This window comes from Eumetopias jubatus, unplaced genomic scaffold (assembly GCF_037043125.1).
Source record: "Eumetopias jubatus isolate StellerSeaLion01/CBP00866 unplaced genomic scaffold, mEumJub1_p1.0 scaffold_8, whole genome shotgun sequence".
In the NCBI taxonomy this organism is placed as follows: Eukaryota; Metazoa; Chordata; class Mammalia; order Carnivora; family Otariidae; genus Eumetopias; species Eumetopias jubatus.
Genome location: NW_028274814.1, coordinates 37168969 through 37186423, shown reverse-complemented (window position 1 = coordinate 37186423; position 17455 = coordinate 37168969). Strand labels below are relative to the sequence as shown.

The 17455-nt window shown below is 42.5% G+C and overlaps 1 protein-coding gene across 4 annotated transcripts in view; it reads right to left on the bottom strand.

Moving 5' to 3' along the window:
- MICAL3 (microtubule associated monooxygenase, calponin and LIM domain containing 3) overlaps window positions 1–17455 on the bottom strand; it is a 200348-nt gene that overhangs the window by 112100 nt on the left and 70793 nt on the right. For 2 of the 4 annotated variants that reach the window (XM_028121095.2, XM_028121097.2), the window contains exons 2-7: window positions 7984–8323; window positions 6250–6457; window positions 4225–4341; window positions 3707–3808; window positions 2928–3083; window positions 1831–1931 (exon numbers count right to left, since the gene is read on the bottom strand). In XM_028121095.2, the coding sequence (XP_027976896.1) occupies window positions 1831–1931; window positions 2928–3083; window positions 3707–3808; window positions 4225–4341; window positions 6250–6457; window positions 7984–8247 (948 nt within the window). In that variant the 5' untranslated portion in view covers window positions 8248–8323. Of the gene's footprint in view, window positions 1–1830; window positions 1932–2927; window positions 3084–3706; window positions 3809–4224; window positions 4342–6249; window positions 6458–7983; window positions 8324–17455 lie in introns of those variants that run through there. The other 2 variants (XM_088025843.1, XM_028121098.2) reach the window with 1 other exon arrangement.

The window sequence follows — 17455 nt, the reverse complement described above, 5'->3', positions numbered from 1 at the left end:
TCCAAGTGTCACTCTGATGGTACTTCCAGCTACCACTACAAGAAGTTAATGGTCAAAACACAAATACTCAAGTTGGTCCTTGAAACCGTGTTTGTTCAAGTAAGTGACCACAACCGGTTTAGTATTTAGCAGCACACACAGAAACGTGGCCCCTGCCCTCTAAAAAAATAAATAAAAAGCAAAAGTAAATCAGGTCTTGGCATTCTAGATTGCTCCTACATACAGCCACGCCTTGGAGATACTGCAGTTGCAGACCACCGCAATATAGCCAGTCACATGAATTTTTTTGGTTTCCCAGTATATATGTTATGTTTACACTACGCCATAGTCTATTAAGTGTGCAATAGCATTATGTCTGAAAAAACAATGAAGCTACCTGGACTAAAAAATACTTTATTGCTAAAAAATGCTAACCATTATTGGAGTTTTCAGCGAGTTATAATCATTGATCACAGATCACCATAACAGATACAATAATGAAAATGTTTGAAATATTGCCAAGAATTACCAAACTATGACACAGAAACATGAAATGAGCAAATGCTGTTGGAAAAATGGCACTGACAGACTTGTTCAGGTTGCCACAAACCCTCAATTTTGTAAAATAAATAAATAAATAAGTAAACAAATAAATGCAGTAACTGTGAAGCACAATAAAACAAGTTTCAACTGATAACCACTGTTCTGCCTAAGATGGTAGATTTGTCTTAACTTAGTCCCAAAGTATACCACCGGGTTCACTGGCTATTTCTTATTGATAAAGCATCCAAACAAGTACATCTTGCTTATGTTTTTGGCAGGATGGGCTGTACAAACTGCTCTGTCCTGTTTCCTTATATAACATAAAGGAGCTCAAGGCTGAGAAACAGTTATGAGGTCCGAGGTCCGTGACTGGGAAGAGGCTGTGCGGCAGGCACGTGCTCACTGGCTTGCCCCCAACACTGCTCTCAGATACAGCAACAGTATCACTCAGTCCTGCAGAGACAAAGGCACCCTGAAATTCAGCCACGAGTCTGTGGTAAGAACTGTACAGGCCTGAATCAGCACATCTGGTGCCTCTTCTCTCCAGCTCATCACATGGGGATAGTAATTCTGATTCAGACTGAACACCAAATAAGACTTAAGAGACTCTCTTTAAAGAACCACCTATCCTGTGGTTCTCTGATTTCATATTCTGTTCGTCTCAGGGAATGTCATACAATTATCCACCTGGAAAAAAGGCTGAGCCAGACCTCTCATCATTGTTTACGAAGAGGTCTAAATATACCCTGATCCAACCAGTGTTCCCTAGACTTCTGATAGACATATCTGCAGTAAAACCAGAACCATTCTCAGGCTTCCAGGTCAAACTCCCTTCCCCCTACCACCCTCTCCCAAAAGACGACCTATTAACCAACTACTAATCAGTCATATGTGGAATTAGCTAGAACGACAAACCAAATCGCCTAAAATTAAACTGAGTATCTGAGATAACTGTTATCTGAGATTTGTTTTAGAACAATCCAATGGCAGGACTGGGGAGTGGGTGAGGTACTACTGAAATAATATTGGCCACGTGTTGATAATTGTTAAAACAAGATAATGGGCACAAGGGGGTTCACTATATGATTCTCTCTACTTTTGTTTACATCTGAAATTTTCCATAACAAAAGATTTTTTAGAAGTTAAACTAAAAAAACATTAGAGGAGTACATGTTTCTAGAAGATGAGTTGGGTGCTCATTTTCATTCCCTTGCAGGAAAAACTCATCAGACAATAAAATTCTTTCTCTTAGTGGTCACATTAACTAGTACAACATAAAAAGAGGTTTGAAAGAAATCCATTACTCACGTGCAGTATCACCCCTTTGTCTAGCAAACTCTGCTTTTTGGCTGTCATAACAAAATAGTGTGTGTCGTCTTTGTAGTAGACAATATTCTCCAAGTCAATACCTACAACCAGGAAACAAATCTGTCACATGGGGGCTTGCTGAAATGAAGGTACGTTAGGGCAGCCAGAAAGTTTACATGGGTCCTCAGAGACCAGGGCTGTAACACTCTGGGCAGAGAAAGTGAAAATAAAGAGATGTCTGAGCCCAGATTCTTACTTCCTGCATATTCAGTTCATAAGAAGAAGGGGAGCTATGTTTATACCTGCACTGCTCTATAATTCACTTGATACCCTAAGTTATCCTAAAAACCATGATCAATAGTAAGCAGAAATAGAAGGACTGGAAGAAAAAGAAAGGTTAACTTCTAGTAAGAGGTCAGGGTTAGTTCTCAAGTTAAATGTCTTTGACAGTCATCAAGGCAACTGGGAGAATCACCTCTGCTCTTAACAGGAGAGATAACTAGATGCCTAGAAGCAGAGCGTGAACTACTGATTTTTTAATTCAATAATCTAAAAAACAGATGTAATAGAAAGCAATCATGTTCTAGAAAACAGAGAAATGAAATCTGATGCACATTTTTGTGGTAGCAAAATAAGTTAATTTATTCAAAAGCTATCATACAACAATCTCATTCCGATCTAGCACATGGTTTACTTCATGTCCAAACTGGAACACCAGGAGACTGTACACTCAGTATCTAAAGTTAGGTTCTAGAGAACCAGAGAACCTACCAATCAGTAGCTTACTGCATTGAGCACCATCACTTAGAGCCATAGAATAGGGGAAAGGGTTGGAGAAGAGTTGCTAAAAGGCAGAATGAAACCTTAAAAACAAACAAACAAACAAAAACCAAGCCCAGAGCAGCCCTGTCACTGTAAAGAGGATAAAGAAGGCTAGAGGAGGAAACAGTAATAAGGAAAGCACTATAGAAAGAGCAGTGGGGCAAACAACAGTAATAATGCCAATGATCACCCACCCTACCAAAACCTCCGAGAGAAAAATCACAAGTAGTTATTTAAATTTCTATCCTTATTGCTTTGGAGGCATCTACACCAACCTGTGGCTTCCCTCAGTTCCTGGAAAAATTTTTGGTTGAATATAAAAGCCACACCACTGATCTCTTCCACTTTGGCTTCTGCTGTTGTATTTCGGTTAATAAAATTTGCTGTAATGGCAATGGCCAGCTTGCCACGAAATTCTTTCCGGCGAAATCCTGGAAGGAAAGAAATTTTCAGAGGTGACCACAGCTCGCTAGAAAAGAAGGAAGATCACTTCAAACATGAAGGGCTGTTGTTGAAGATATTAGGGAACATGCAGGATGGGAATCAATGGGAAAATTTTAGGGCAATTCTTATCTGAAAATAAGGTGTTTACCTGCCCAAAAATATATGAATTTCAGGAAAGAAGTCAAAGTCTCCCACATACTAACAATCTGAAATCTAACTGACCAGAATACTACTCAGTGCAAGGGAGTTCATAGAAAGGAAAGAAAGAAAAAGAAAGGAAGGAAGGAAGGAAGGAAGGAAGGAAGAAAAGAAAGAAAAGAAAGAAAAGAAAGAAAAGAAAGAAAAGAAAGAAAGAAAGAAAGAAAGAAAGAAAGAAAGAAAGAAAGAAAGAAAGAAAGAAAGAAAGAAAAAGAGAGAGAGGAAAGGAAGCCACCAGCTTACTAAACTTAGATATAATCCTGCAGTGTCAACCAATTAATTACCTCCTAGTGCCTTAACAAGAGTGCCCTATAAGAAGTAACCCAAGTACCAGTTGGCTAGTGGAAGGCTGGGCCTGTCATTCAGTTAGAATAGATAGCAATGAACCAGGCAAAGCAGCATTGACCAATACCTTCCAAGGTGTTCCTACGGCCATCCCCTCCGATGATCACTTCAAATTCATATTCTGACACAGGATGGGTTTTGGGGTGGACCAGTGCCCGCCAACCTATCCCTGCGGACCAAAGTCAAAATGAAGGTCATCACCCAGACTATATTCATACATCTAAGACACCTCTAGATACAAACTGCACAAAACCCTAGGTTTTGAAAACTGAAAACACTAGGAATAAAAGCATGGGGTACAAAACACAGGAAATAAAGAAGCCTTGGAGAAGGCTCACAAAAGAATGTTCCCCACGACATGATTTGCTATAATGAATACAAGTGTTTACAACATCTAATACTATGTCAAAGCCTCCTCATTAAGTCAAAAGTTCCTTGAAAGGTATAGGCTATACAACTGAAGAAACCTCTTTTACTAGTTCTGAAAACAACTCACAGATTCTTGTACTTTTCTCCCTTGATCTCATCTTTTCTCACACACTCCATGCCCTTTTATCCCTCTTTCATTTGTCCAATCCAACTCACGTTCATTTTCTTGGTCCTCAGGAGGCTGTACAAGACCTTGGAATTCCACATTGACATGGATCTCAATGCCTAGGATCAGGGCTACTTTCAAAAGTATTAGTTGAAGCTGACGGATACCTGGGGGAACAAAAAGATGATACTAGTGAGGGCACACTTGAAAAGAGAGTACTAGTCAGCAATTACTGCTCAGGTTCTCACCTGGCCACCTACACAGTTCATCCAGATTCTCAAAGCCTCCTGTAGCTGGAGACATTTTCCAAGCCATGCTCTACAGCTTCTTTCTTTCTTTTTTAAGGGCAAATACAATTCAGTGCAAGAGATGTTCTAGAAAGACATGCAAGGCCACTCCCACCTCTTGGGTTGGGTATTCAAAACAACCAAAAGCTCTGAGACAACACAGATTGTGGCCACCAGGAGACTCTCTTTTCCATCTTCCCGATTCAGACAGAGCCACGGTCATCTGGCAGAATCTACAATCCCAGCGGGACATGGGACTTACCAGAGAAGGCAAAATGTGTGCACCCTCAGGTGGGTTTTCCAGTTTGATACAAAGGGGCTGCACTACTTCCTGAGATTCCACAGCATCTCCCTTTCATCCTATTACCTCCCTGATCTTCACACACTCATAAAGTGAGAAGGGGAAACCTTAATCCAACCTTAGTCTCTTACTGTTCCCCCTCCCACCACTGATCTACAGGTGCAGAAACTGAGGATCAAAAATGAGTGAAAATCTTGATCATTACCACAGTGAGATTTATTTATTTATTCTATGTCCAATGAGTGACCACCAAGTGTCAGACACAGTAGCAGCCCCAGGCCTACTGAGATAAAAATCTAGTCCCTAATGTAGGACCCTCTCAGTTCCAAGACAAATCCCACATAAGGAAGACAAATCCAGACAAATCAAATGACCCTTGGTCCTCTCTTAAGACCAATCTCACCTGCAGCCTCTGACTAATCTGGTACGTGCAAATCCTCATCTAAGTCATCTCGGTTCTTTCCCCCAGCTTATCAAAACCACCACCCTTCTGAGCTACACTCCTAAAGCCTCATTAAGTCCCATTCTAGCACACATTTAATATTTGCAGACAACTGGATTCCAAGATGCTTTATATATTATAGCCCAACAGATGGGCAGAGCGCTTCCTCTACCAATGGAATGTGGCAGCTGTTGGCCAGTGTTTGATAAACTGGCATAACCACTTCGAAGAGCAAACAGTTCAGCAGTTTGATGTATTTGCAGGACACATCTGGAGGAGCTCAGAACAAAAGTTCCTTGATAAGACTCTCCTGGAATCATTAACGATGATCAATAAACAAGACTGGAACTTCATAATGTAGACATTGTCTGTTCTGATTCACTCTTCAGATAGGCCACTTAACAGTCATGGAAAGAAAATCACTGTCTGCGTTGACTTGTATTTACTCCATAGGATCTCAGAAAAGCATAGGCCCAAGCTGAGCTTGGAGATGACAAAAATACAGCCAAGAGTTATCCAAGCTGTCGACCTCATGAGAATCACCTAACCAAATGAATCTCACTACTGACTTGCCATTGGTGACCAAACTAGGAGGCTGCTTCTAAAACTGTTCCCCAGTCCTGTCCCCATAGCATTTTGTTCTTATATTAGTAGAGTATCTATCATATCACATTAGAGAGAGCCTCATGCTTTGTGCTTCTTCCACTGGACTTAAGAACCACCAGAGGGTCAAGGCTCAAATTGGTAGTTTCCTAGCCTGGCCCCAATGCCCATCCCACCCACTGCAAGTGCTCAGGAAGAGTTCAAGATCTAACTTTAGAAATCCTTAAGTTAAACTCATGTCATAGGAGTTAACTTGCAATTAAGAATCCTAGGTTATAGACCACCTCATCACAGGTATTTTGACTCCAAGCACATTAGACATTAATGATATGAGAACAAATTGGGCTGTTGAGTATGAATTCCTCAAATAATCTGCCTCTTTCTACTGAACAAGGGGGTAGAGGGCGGGGTGGGATCTTGCAGGAGGACTGGTTTTACTTACTGATATGGTCAATAGCTCCAGCACAGAACTTGCCATAGAACTTCTTGGCACCCAGACCTCGCAGATCATGTATGGTGAATGGCCAGAGATGCAAGACATTGTTGCGGGAGAAGGCATCTCGTTTCTCAATAACGACCACCTTAGCTCCCAATAAGGATAAGTCAATGGCTGTACGGAGACCACAGGGGCCAGCTCCAATGATGAGACACTGAAAAACATAGCCACTTTCAGGGCAAAGGTAGCACCTCTTAGGAAAGCTCACATTTCTGTAACAGTTTCATGATCTCATAACCATCATTCCCTAAAGCCCCCAAGTAAGGCTATTCTCCTAAGAAATCTTCAGACCCATCTGGGTCACAGGAGAGCATCTGCAATGGCTTGAGAGAAAAGCTGGTGATTGTTATGGATAGAGGAGACTCTTAACTGTTAGTGCTGCACAAAAATAAACTGCTATTCCAGCACATGTTAGATCTGCAATATATTGAAGTGGTCTTCATTTCAACAAACTATTTGAAAATCACATGTCATCTTTTATTAACAGGAGAGGACCTTCTGAAATGTTTCTAAGTCAAGCAGATTTCTGTCCAAGGAGACAGATTATTAAATACATAGTTCAGACAATATTAAGAGTCCTAAAATGAATCTACCACTCAAGGATTCCAAGAAGGCAACTTTCAAGAGCCAAAGTTTTATGTGCTGAAAAGAGTTCTAAAATCACCATCTTTGGACTGAAAGTCCAGGGAAATGATCTTAAAGACCCACATTCTAGAGAAGCACTCAAGGTGAGAATGGACACTTAACTAATTTGTATTATTCTTAATAAAACACCACAACTCACTCATAAAAGTCATGCCTCTGACTTTCTTGAATTTTGCTGATGAGTATCTACCTGGAGGCAAATCCGCTGGGGGAGGGTCTCTAGGTCTCTACACAGAGCAAATTAAAGCTCGTGAAAGGACATTAACAATCTAGTCATGAAGTCATTTGCAGCTTCATTTCCCTGCTAGCTTTCTCCAAACTTCTCCCAGAAGGTGTGCTCACATAAGGAGGAAAGCAGGAAATATATTGTTCCTTCTCCACCTCCCTTTACCTACCCCTGCACAGGTGACTGATTATCTCACCTGTTTCATGAAAACTCTATTTCCCTAGATTGTGAAGAAAGCAAAAGAAATATTTTGGTTCACAAGGCCCTTGCTTATCAAAACGAACCTTTGGAATATGGATGAAAAGAGGTCGGAAGTGGCAGATCCCCAAGTTAGCAAATACTATCTAGACCTTATTAGTCATTGAGTATGGAATGATGACTTTATAAAGATGACATGCCAGGCATCATGAAGCCATGTTCAGACAGGATGCTAACAGGGCATGGCTTCTTTGCTAAGCGACCTGCATCCTCTTAACAGTGTGAAATTCAAAACAGAGCCCTCAGGGGGAAAAAAAAGTTCCTATACCATTTGACTTCAGGGTTGTACTTAAATAGCTGAAACCCTGTTCAATATATGAATACATGAAATAAGAACAGGGTCTAGAACATGGAACAGTCAACTGAACACTGGTAATGGATCCACAGAGTTTGACTTTCTGTACTAAGTCTCTGCTAGACTCTGCCTAGTTCTCACCCAGTCTACCTCTACTCAATCCCCTTCTTTGGCCTATCTCTCCTCACAATCTTTTCTTTTGTGGTTAAATCCTTAGGTGAGTGACCCCAAGGCCTAGGAGAAGCCAAACCCTTACCTTGGTGTTAGTACATGCTTTTCCCTTTTTGTAGTCTTTGTGGCTACCCCGCTTGTCCAACTTTGCCCACAGCGCTTTGGCTTTCCAGTAGTTAAGCTTGGATTTGAGCTTGTGATAAAAGGAGCGGTAGTCCTTAGGCTTCAGTTCTAGGTGGTCACAGAGTTCTTGGAAGGCCTTGAGGGTCCCCTTGCAGGTGGTGGCCTGCACAAACCGGTCGAAGAGGACATGAGCGCGATTCATTGTCTCGTTCTTGCTGTCCTCCATGCTTCCCCACTCTCAGCAGCCCCCAACAAAGGGGCAGTGGGATGGCTGTTGATCCACCTGATTCTGTCACATTAATCTAACAAAAATAAAGAAAAAGGAATGGTTAGCAAATCCAAATTTCTACCTACAAACATTTTCTAGGAGACATAACTCCTTTTCAAATGGAGTTCTGAAGTGTCATAGCCGTTCATTCAACAAATGTATATCCTATACCTTCTGTACTCCAGGCACTATCTATGATGACACTGGGGATGGAAAGATGAGCAAGACAGTGTTTGCTTTCAAGGATCTTACGGTTCAGTGGGTGAGACAGACTCATAAACAGAATGTTAAATGTACTTTGCTAAGTGTCATTAGAGAGAGAGGGGCACAAGGGACTTGGGAACGTAGACAATGAGTACCTAATCATAATGGGTCCTCGTTGAAGATAAACCTCTGAAAGGTGACAGCTGAGTCTTTCAGGATAAGTCAGTGTTAGCCAGGCAGGGAAGAAGTATAGAAGGTAGGAAAAGAAATAAAATAGGAAGGCTTGTGAGTGAGTGACTTTTACAGATGAAAGACTCAAGAACGATGCCCAGGTTTCCAGCTTAGGCCGCTGAGTAAATAATGACACCAGGCCAATGAATTAAAAATAGAGGAACTCATTTGTAAGGGGAGGGTAGTGAGTTCCCTTTTGGCTTGTTACGTCTGAGCTGCCTTAACAGAGGCACTTGCTAGGCAGTCAGGTATGTATTTGAAGCTTAGGGGAGTAGCCAGGGACCCAGGCCCAGATTTGGGAGTCATTAGCATACACGTGGTAGCTGAACCTTCAAAAGTGGTACAATCACAAAAGGAGAGCCCATGGGAAGAGAGAGCCATGGGCCCTGGATGAGATCTGGGACTCATCAACTTGTAAGGAACTGGCAGAGAAAGAAGAGCTCTCTAAAAAGATTGTGAGGCACAGTGGAGAGAGGTCTGAAGAGAACCAAAGGGCAGTGTCACAGCAGTCTAAGAAGCACAAAGTTCAGAAGTGGCGAAGTCAGTAGGGTTTTAAAGGACTGAAACAGTCCTGCCCCTGCATGTGGTACATGTCAGGGTGGGAAGATTTTATAGCCATTTCATTTTGCCCACAAACATATTTGACAGTGATGATAATGTCTACACCTTCCACTTATTAAAAGCATCTACATATCCACCATCCTATGTGGATAGAAGCTTTAAGATGGGAGAACGCACCTTACATGCTCCTTTAATGCACTCACTCCCTTAGGTCTGTTTCATCATTTTTGTACCACGTTTCATGTATCATCACTACCTAGAACTATTACTGGGAGGCAGGAGACAAAGGGCCAAGAGTGAAAACTAAAACATAGTAAGAATAGAGAAGCAGGTCAGAGCAAGGAGATGAGCACTAACATGGCTCTGAACCCCCTGTGCCAGATACTGGTTGCATGACCCTGGACAAGTCACTTTGCCTCACCAGGCCTCGATTTTCCCTTGTGTAAGACAAGGCGGTTACACTGGATGGTCTCTAAACTCCTCTTCCAAATCTGAAGTTCTCCAAGTTTAGTGCTGAGAAAATCCTCATGGTCACACTACTAGTGTGACAAATAGGACTGCACTGAAACTTTGCTTTAAAGAGGACTCACTCTTGGAGATGGGGGAGACAGAGGAAGGGGGGTGTTGATTCACTGTAGTCAGGAGGGGTACAGAAGTAAGAAGTGACTCACTAGTAAAGCAATCCAAGAGTACTGGGAGCCACCAAACTGTATGTGCTGATGAAATTAATTGTCAGAAGAAGGCACCAAGCTCTGGACATGGAAGGGACCATGTTCTGTCCTAGGCTCTTACACTGGGTAAGCGTCTGCAACAGAATCCCCCTTTGTGAAGTAGAAGTAACATCCTGCATCTCTCTACACCTCACCATATTATAAGGGCTAAACCAAATCAACAGGAGACCTGTCTTAAGCTTCGCGGGAGAAAGTAATAGCTATACACAAAGGACTGACATTTTCCCTTAATGTCAGCAGACCTGGCACTCTTCATATACTGTGGAGGCCGAGTCGAAGACGGTAACTCTTCACCTGGAACACACTGACTAGGCTTCTCATCTCAGATATATACTTACTCAACAATCTCCTGGCTCTGAATATAAAAACTACACTGCTAAAAAACACAGCTTGTCTCAGTAGCCACGTAGCCAAGAGTCCATCAAGAAATGGAATTAACTGGAACTAACCTCCAGTTCCCCCTCAATAAAGTTTATTCTAGGAAACAATACACAGCAAGAGAAATATTTTAAAGTTCCTAAAAAGAGCCCACTCTTTTTCTTATACGCCAAGGCTTATCTTAGAAATGGTATATAATGAAAAGATGTCTTATAGGGGCAGAAAAAGCAGATGTGTTTATCCAAAGGTGGAAGGGTGACAGGTAACAACCAATGACTAGAAAAAAGGTCCCAGAGTGATTGCCTCTTGCCTTCCTTGTGTAGGTTTCTGTGGCTTTATTTGCTTTTTTGGCAAACAGACAGCATTTTGCAATCCTGACCCTGCATGCCCGACCTGTGTTCATAGTCGACTTTGACTCCACCAGGGTCATAATGTTTGGAAAGCTTTGAAAACACCTGGTCTGATCTCTCTGCCTCTTGTCAAAGAAGAAAATGATTTCTCTTTGTTCCTGAACTGCAGTCACCTTCCACTCCTTGCCAAGATTTGGAGCACTCAGTACCAGGATGTTCTTGCTGAAACCAACACATTAAAAATCCTGCAACTTTAGGGCACCCGGGTAGCTCAGTTGGTTAAGCATCTGACTCTTGGTTTTGGCTTGGGTCGTGGTCCCAGGGTCTTGAGATCAAGCCCCGAGCTGGGCTCCGCGCTGAGTGTGGAGTCCGCTTGAGATTCTCTCCCTCTCCCGCTGCCCCTCCCCCAGCTTGCATGCATGTGTGTGCTCTCTCTCGCTCTCACTCAAATAAATAAAATCTTAAAAAAAAATCCTGCAACATTATCTCTAAAAAGCCTTTCCCCATCACAATGCCTATCTTATGCTTACACCTCCCTGAAGTGTTTTGGGCATTTATTTTCAAAGAAAAATTCTGCTTTGTAAGCTAACACCCCCTTGGCTGGCTGTAGCCCACTCTGTTTGAAATATTCACTTCCACAGAGCTACTAACCAGCACAGAGAATTTCCAAATCAACCCCCACCACAGATGAACACCTTCATTAATAACTGGCCCCCAATCCTTCTGCTGACTTTCAGGTTTCAGCCACAGCTCCCAGACAGTTGCAGAGTCTGCTTCCAAGCAGTGGTCAAGTATTAAATGCCCACTCTAAGGGATTTCTTAGGTGAAGTGACCTGTAGGTCACTAATGAGAACAGATAAATAGAGGTAAGTTGGCTCCTGGAACAATGTGACAAGCACCCAAGGTAAGAGTACACAAGATTAATTCCCCTGGGCTGCCTCACTTTTCCTACTTTGCAAGTCAAATGACCACAGCAGGAAGACACTCTCAAGTGCTACAGCATTACTCTGTAACTCTGCTGGACCCGGACTGTGTCATTTAGCAAGGGGAATCTGGCATTCTGATTCATTCTGAGAGCAGCTGGGGAGAACTGCAGAAGGGCCATTCCTGTTATTGCCCTCATTTCTCTCATTCCTGAAGGTCAACTCAGATCCTGCTCCTCCTGGCCTCTCCTGGACTGTCCCTGTGTGCCAAACATGCTAGTATCCTGGGAAAATTCCGTATTCATAATTACAGGAACCTAGAGACCAGGAAACCTGGCCGGAAGGTGCCAGAAATCCTGGGGACTGAAAAGCCAAGGTGTGGAAGGAAGGGAAAAGGGAAGTGAGGAGGCTGAGGAGGGAAGAGGAAGAGGAGATGATGCCAGGTTTCCAGGGCACTGGTGCAATTTCTGCCAGTGGACAATATCCTGCATGTTTTGTCCCGTGGCAGCTGACTGCTGACTCAGATGCCTTGCACATTCCTTGGCTGTGGAGGAAAATGCTGGAGAGGCAGCCTATGAAGTACATGCAGGACAGAATTTATATTTCTATTTACAACAAGAGTAAAAGGCTGTCACTGACTTATGGCTGGTTATGAGAACACTCAATCTCTACCTCTTAGAATAGGTGGATGATTATTTGTAGGAGGTGAGAACTATCTTTAAAAATAGAAAAGGGAGGGGCACCTTGGGTGGCTCAGTCGGTTAAGCATCTGCCTTTGGCTCAGGTCATGATCCTGGGGTCCTGGGATTGGGTCCCGCTTCAGACTCCCTGCTTTTCCCTCTCCTTCTGCCTGTCCGCCCCCCACTCATTCTCTTTCTCTCTCAAATAAATAAATAAAATCTTTAAAAAAATGAAAAGGGAAAGAGAAATAAAGCAAGAAACTAAGAATTATACTTCAAGAGTATGAAACCAGGGGCACCTAGGTGGCTCAGTTGGTTAAGTGTCTGACTCTTCGTTTTGGCTCAGGTCATGATCTCAGGGTCGTGGGATTGAACCCTCCTGCGTCAGGCTCCATGCCCAGTGTGGAGACTGTTTAAGATTCTCCCTCTCCTTCTCTAAAAAAAAAATAGAGTATGAAACCAGAGTCAAATTTAGTTAATTTTCTCCTAGCCACTGCAGATGTGTAAATCTCTGAATCTTATTAAGGAATCTATGAAATGCTTCTTTCCCTAGCCCATTCAGTCAGAGGTGTGACTTGTCTAAATAGATGCTAGGAGTAAGTAGATCTATAGGAAGGCAGATTTTGGAATGTGATTAGGAGGAAACTTAGATGAAAACTGCACTTGAGATTATAGAGATTCCTTTGTGTTTTGTCTCAGAAACAAAGACCAAAGTTGACAAATGCCTTGAGTTCTTCATTAGTCTTTCTGCAACAAAGGCCTCTCAGGCTACTATCATCTGTGGATGGGAACACTGAGGCCCTCACCTCAGGAGGCAATGAGCTGACTGAACCAGACAGTCTGGGAAGGAGACTCCTTGTCGCCTCCTACTGCTTCCCATCTCTGGCACCAACGGCTTATCTCTCACAACCTTATCTAAGGTTCTCTGGGTACCTAGGAAGCAAACCTAAAATATAATAAGGAAAGCAGTCTTTCTCCTATATTCTTGTTTCTGCACTATTCCATCCTCAGCTCGCTTCTGACTTCCCATCCTATTTAGCATTAAACTGACACTCAGCAAGATGCTGAGGACACAGGAAACCAGCCCCCACCCTACCTCTGTGCCCCTCCTCAAACCCTAGATCTGCTCTTTAGTCATATTGTATTACTCATCTGCAACTGTCAGTTCGCAAAGCCATTATTTAAATGGCTCTCTCTTCCACTAAGAGCTTCCCTAGGGCAGGGACCAGGTCTTTGTAACTATAGCCTGACCTGTAGTGGAAATACTATGTTTCTTTGGAGCTGATGAGGGGAACAGAATCTCCTTAAGGGATTCTGTATGGGAGCCCAGAAGCTCCACACTGGAAGGACCAGTCCTGGGGAAAAGCACTGACTTTGGCCTGCGTGGCTAGGGAAGGTAGAGGAGAATTGGACACATGTTACAGAGATTTCTACTGTGTTACCAAAAAGTTGTTATCTAAAAATGCAAAGGTAAGCCTGGACAGGGAGTGATGCTGTAAGTAGAGCAACTAGCAAGAATGTAGCACTTTTCAAGATACAGAAGCAACCCAAGTATCCATTCATAGATGACTGGATCAAGATGTGGGGTATATATACAATTAAGTATTACTCAGCCATAAAAAAGAATGAAATCTTGCCATTTGCAACAACATGGATGGTTCTAGAGGATATAATGCTAAGTGAAATAAGTCAGAGAAAGACAAATACCATATGATTTCACTCATATGTGGAATTTAAGAAACAAAACAAATGAACAAACAAAAAAAGACGAAAAAGCAGACTCATAGAGAGAACAAACTAGTGGCTGCTAGAGGGGAGGTGGGTGGGAGGATGGGTTAAACAGATAAAGGAAATTAAGAGTACACTTACTTTTTTTTTTTTTAAAGATTTTATTTATTTGACAGAGAGAGACACAGCGAGAGAGGGAACACAAGCAGGGGGAGTGGGAGAGGGAGAAGCAGGCTTCCCGTGGAGCAGGGAGCCCAAGTGGGGCTTGATCCCAGGATCCTAGGACCATGACCTAAGCCGAAGGCAGATGCTTAACAACTAAGCCACCCAGGTGCCCCAAGAGTACACTTACCTTGATGAGCACTGAGAAATGTATAGAATTGCTGAATCATATTGTACACCTGAAACTAATGTAACATTGTATGTTAATTATACTTGAATAAAAAAAATGTTTTCCCCTTGTTCAATATACTGCATTCTAGATAATCTCTTAATGTTTAGATTTATTCATTTTCTCTAATCAGCTGTTCAATCAGTTTTTAACTTCAACATTTTTAGATCTCATTACCAAAAGTTCTTTCTCATATTTTCCTGCCCATTTTTTATAGTCTCTTGCTCTAAGAACCAGTATTATTCAGTTTTTTGCTTATAAAGTATGTTATTCTAAGTTATATTATACTCTATTATAATTCCTGGGTTTGTACATGTGCAATTTTTTTTTCGACTGTCACTCATGTTTTTATTATGTTTTGTAATTTTCTTTTTTCCAAAGGGGGGGTGGAGAGATGGTGAAGTAGGAGATGGGGACTAAAGAGCACATTTATCATGATGTAAAAATAAATAAATAGGAGGGGCACATGGGTGGCTCAGTCAGTTAAGCGTCTGCCTTTGGCTCGGGTCATGATCCCGGGGTCCTGGGATGGAGCCCTGCATCAGGGCTCCCTGCTCAGTGGGGAGCCTGCTTCTCCCTCTTCCTTTGACCCTCCCCCTGCTCATGCTCGGGCACTCTCTCTCTCAAATGAGTAAATAAAAAAAATCTCTTAAAAAATAAAATAGGAAAAAATGAATTTAAAAAATTGTTTAATTAAAAAAAATGTAGCACTTTTGTTATGAATTCTCATACCACCTTATCCTTGGCTATGACCCTCTCTAGAGGGAGCTGAGAAAAAGCCTGGACAACAGGATCTCTGTGCTCTCTTCTAAGTCTCCAATTCTGAAGACATGGTTAAAGCCCTAGCCCCTATGTTATATCTTCTCTAACTTTTTATTTTACACCGGAAAAACAAGGAGTCAAAAAGAACGATGTCCCCCTCCAACCAAAAAAGAACAATCCCAGAGGCCGGTCTCTTATAAATAGTTTCCTCATCTACAAAATGACGTAATACCCATGGGATCACAGAGTTTTGCAGGAACTGAAGTAATGAATGTGAAATGTTTAGCAGTGCTAGGTACATAGCAGGACCTTGTAAGTGATGGTAGTTATTACTAACCAGTCATTTATAACCCCAGCAACAAAAGGTTATACTCTGGCTAAATAAATGGCTCACACACCAGAACTCGAGTGCTCAGATAGTTTTGTTTGTTTGTTTGTTTTTTTAAAGTTTCAAAACTTTCTTTGTTCCATCATTGCTCTGTACCCTCTCCATTCCATTTGTCCTTGAGGGTCCAATAACTGCATTGGTGGAGGCCTAAAGGAATAAGATTTGTGTAAGTTCCTGCCAAACTCAGGTATTAAAACTTCCATCACTAACAGTAAAAATAGCTAACATACTGAGTGAATAGTTACTAGCTGTCAGGTCATTTCATCTTCACCTCACTCCTCTGAGGTATAATCTATTCCCCCCATTTGCAGATGGGGAAACTTCAGGTTGAAAAGCTTTAAAGTTCATACAGCAAGAAAACAGCGCAGCCATGTTTTGCATCCAGAGCTGTCTACTTCAGAGCCCAACGTCTCACCATTACGGGAAAAACCACCTGAGAATATAGCTGGAGAAATAAAGGCGCATCAGAAAGCATGCTCCCAGCCCCTTGCTGCCCGAGAGCCAGAACCTGCCGGTGTGCACACAGACCACAGACAGACCCTGCCTGCTACAAAGGTCGCTACCCAGCTACCGACAGGCAGTTTTGAGTAAATGTAGTAAGGACACACAATGCAGGATTCTTTTTCTTCTCACAAGTTATCACTGCATCTGCTCCTTTGAAATGGAGCCCTTTCATAAATGGAAGTAAGAGCGGTCTGGTTTCACAGTAATTCTTCCCGTTGGCTGCTGAAAGGCTAGGCAACTAAAATAGTACTAGCAGAGTTCTTATCAGTCTGCATTCTTCAGGAGGGCTCTAGCACCCCAGCCAATAGCAACACCTTTGAGGAGTCCATTACAAAGAATTTTTGAATCATCTAATGCCATTCCATGCATTGTAAGAACTCAGGGCAGAACAGGAGGTGAACCTCAACCTACCCACTACCAAGAGGACAGGGCTGAGTTACAAAGAGACCAAAAAATCAACACCTTCTTGCCCCATAATCTGAGAGCATTTGCTATGACCAAGGCTCTCAGGGTGATGAAGGGCCCCTGACCGGAAGAAAGGCTCACTGAAGTTGTGAGAAAGCACAACCAAAAAGCTGTTCTTCTACACAAGGGTGGGCTCCCATCTACTTTGCTCAGTACTATCTACCAGTTCTAGGCACACAATAGACGTTCAATGAGGTTTTGTTGACTAATGGGACACCAAGCCACCTACACCTGTGCAGACTCAGGAACTGACAGCTGTGCAGGGTGCTAGGTAGGGCCAACTACAGCACAGGGGCTCAGAGAACACCAACGCTGCAGCAGTCCAAAGGGACATAAATACCCCCATAAAGATGACTGTAGAGCTGTTGGGAAAAATTTGAGGTCCTGTAAAGAAAGGCACTCACTCTGTCATATCTTAATGATCTGCCTCTCCCAGGGACAGACCTGCAGCCAAAGCATTCCCAGAACATACAAACAACTGGCAATAGATTAACCTGGAACAGAATTTGGGGTTTCTCAGTTGTCCAGTCTGCCCACTACCAGTTGCCATGAATCACAAAATACACAATGGTCAAGGCTGGGTAGGATCTAAAAGATCATCTAGCCTAGCCAGCCATCCCACACTTGCATTTTCTATGTACCATCCACAACACAGGAACACCTCCAATGACAGGCAACTTTCTATCTTAGGAAGTAGTCTTCACAATCTTTGATCAGCTTGAAATGCTAATTTCCCAAGGACTCAATTTCTATGTAGAAGACCAAAATCATTCTGCCCATAGTTTTTTTACCCAGTGGTCCAAAATTTACCTTAGAGGTATCCAGAACAAAACTAGTTCCTCCCTTTTACACAACAACCTTCCAAGTATT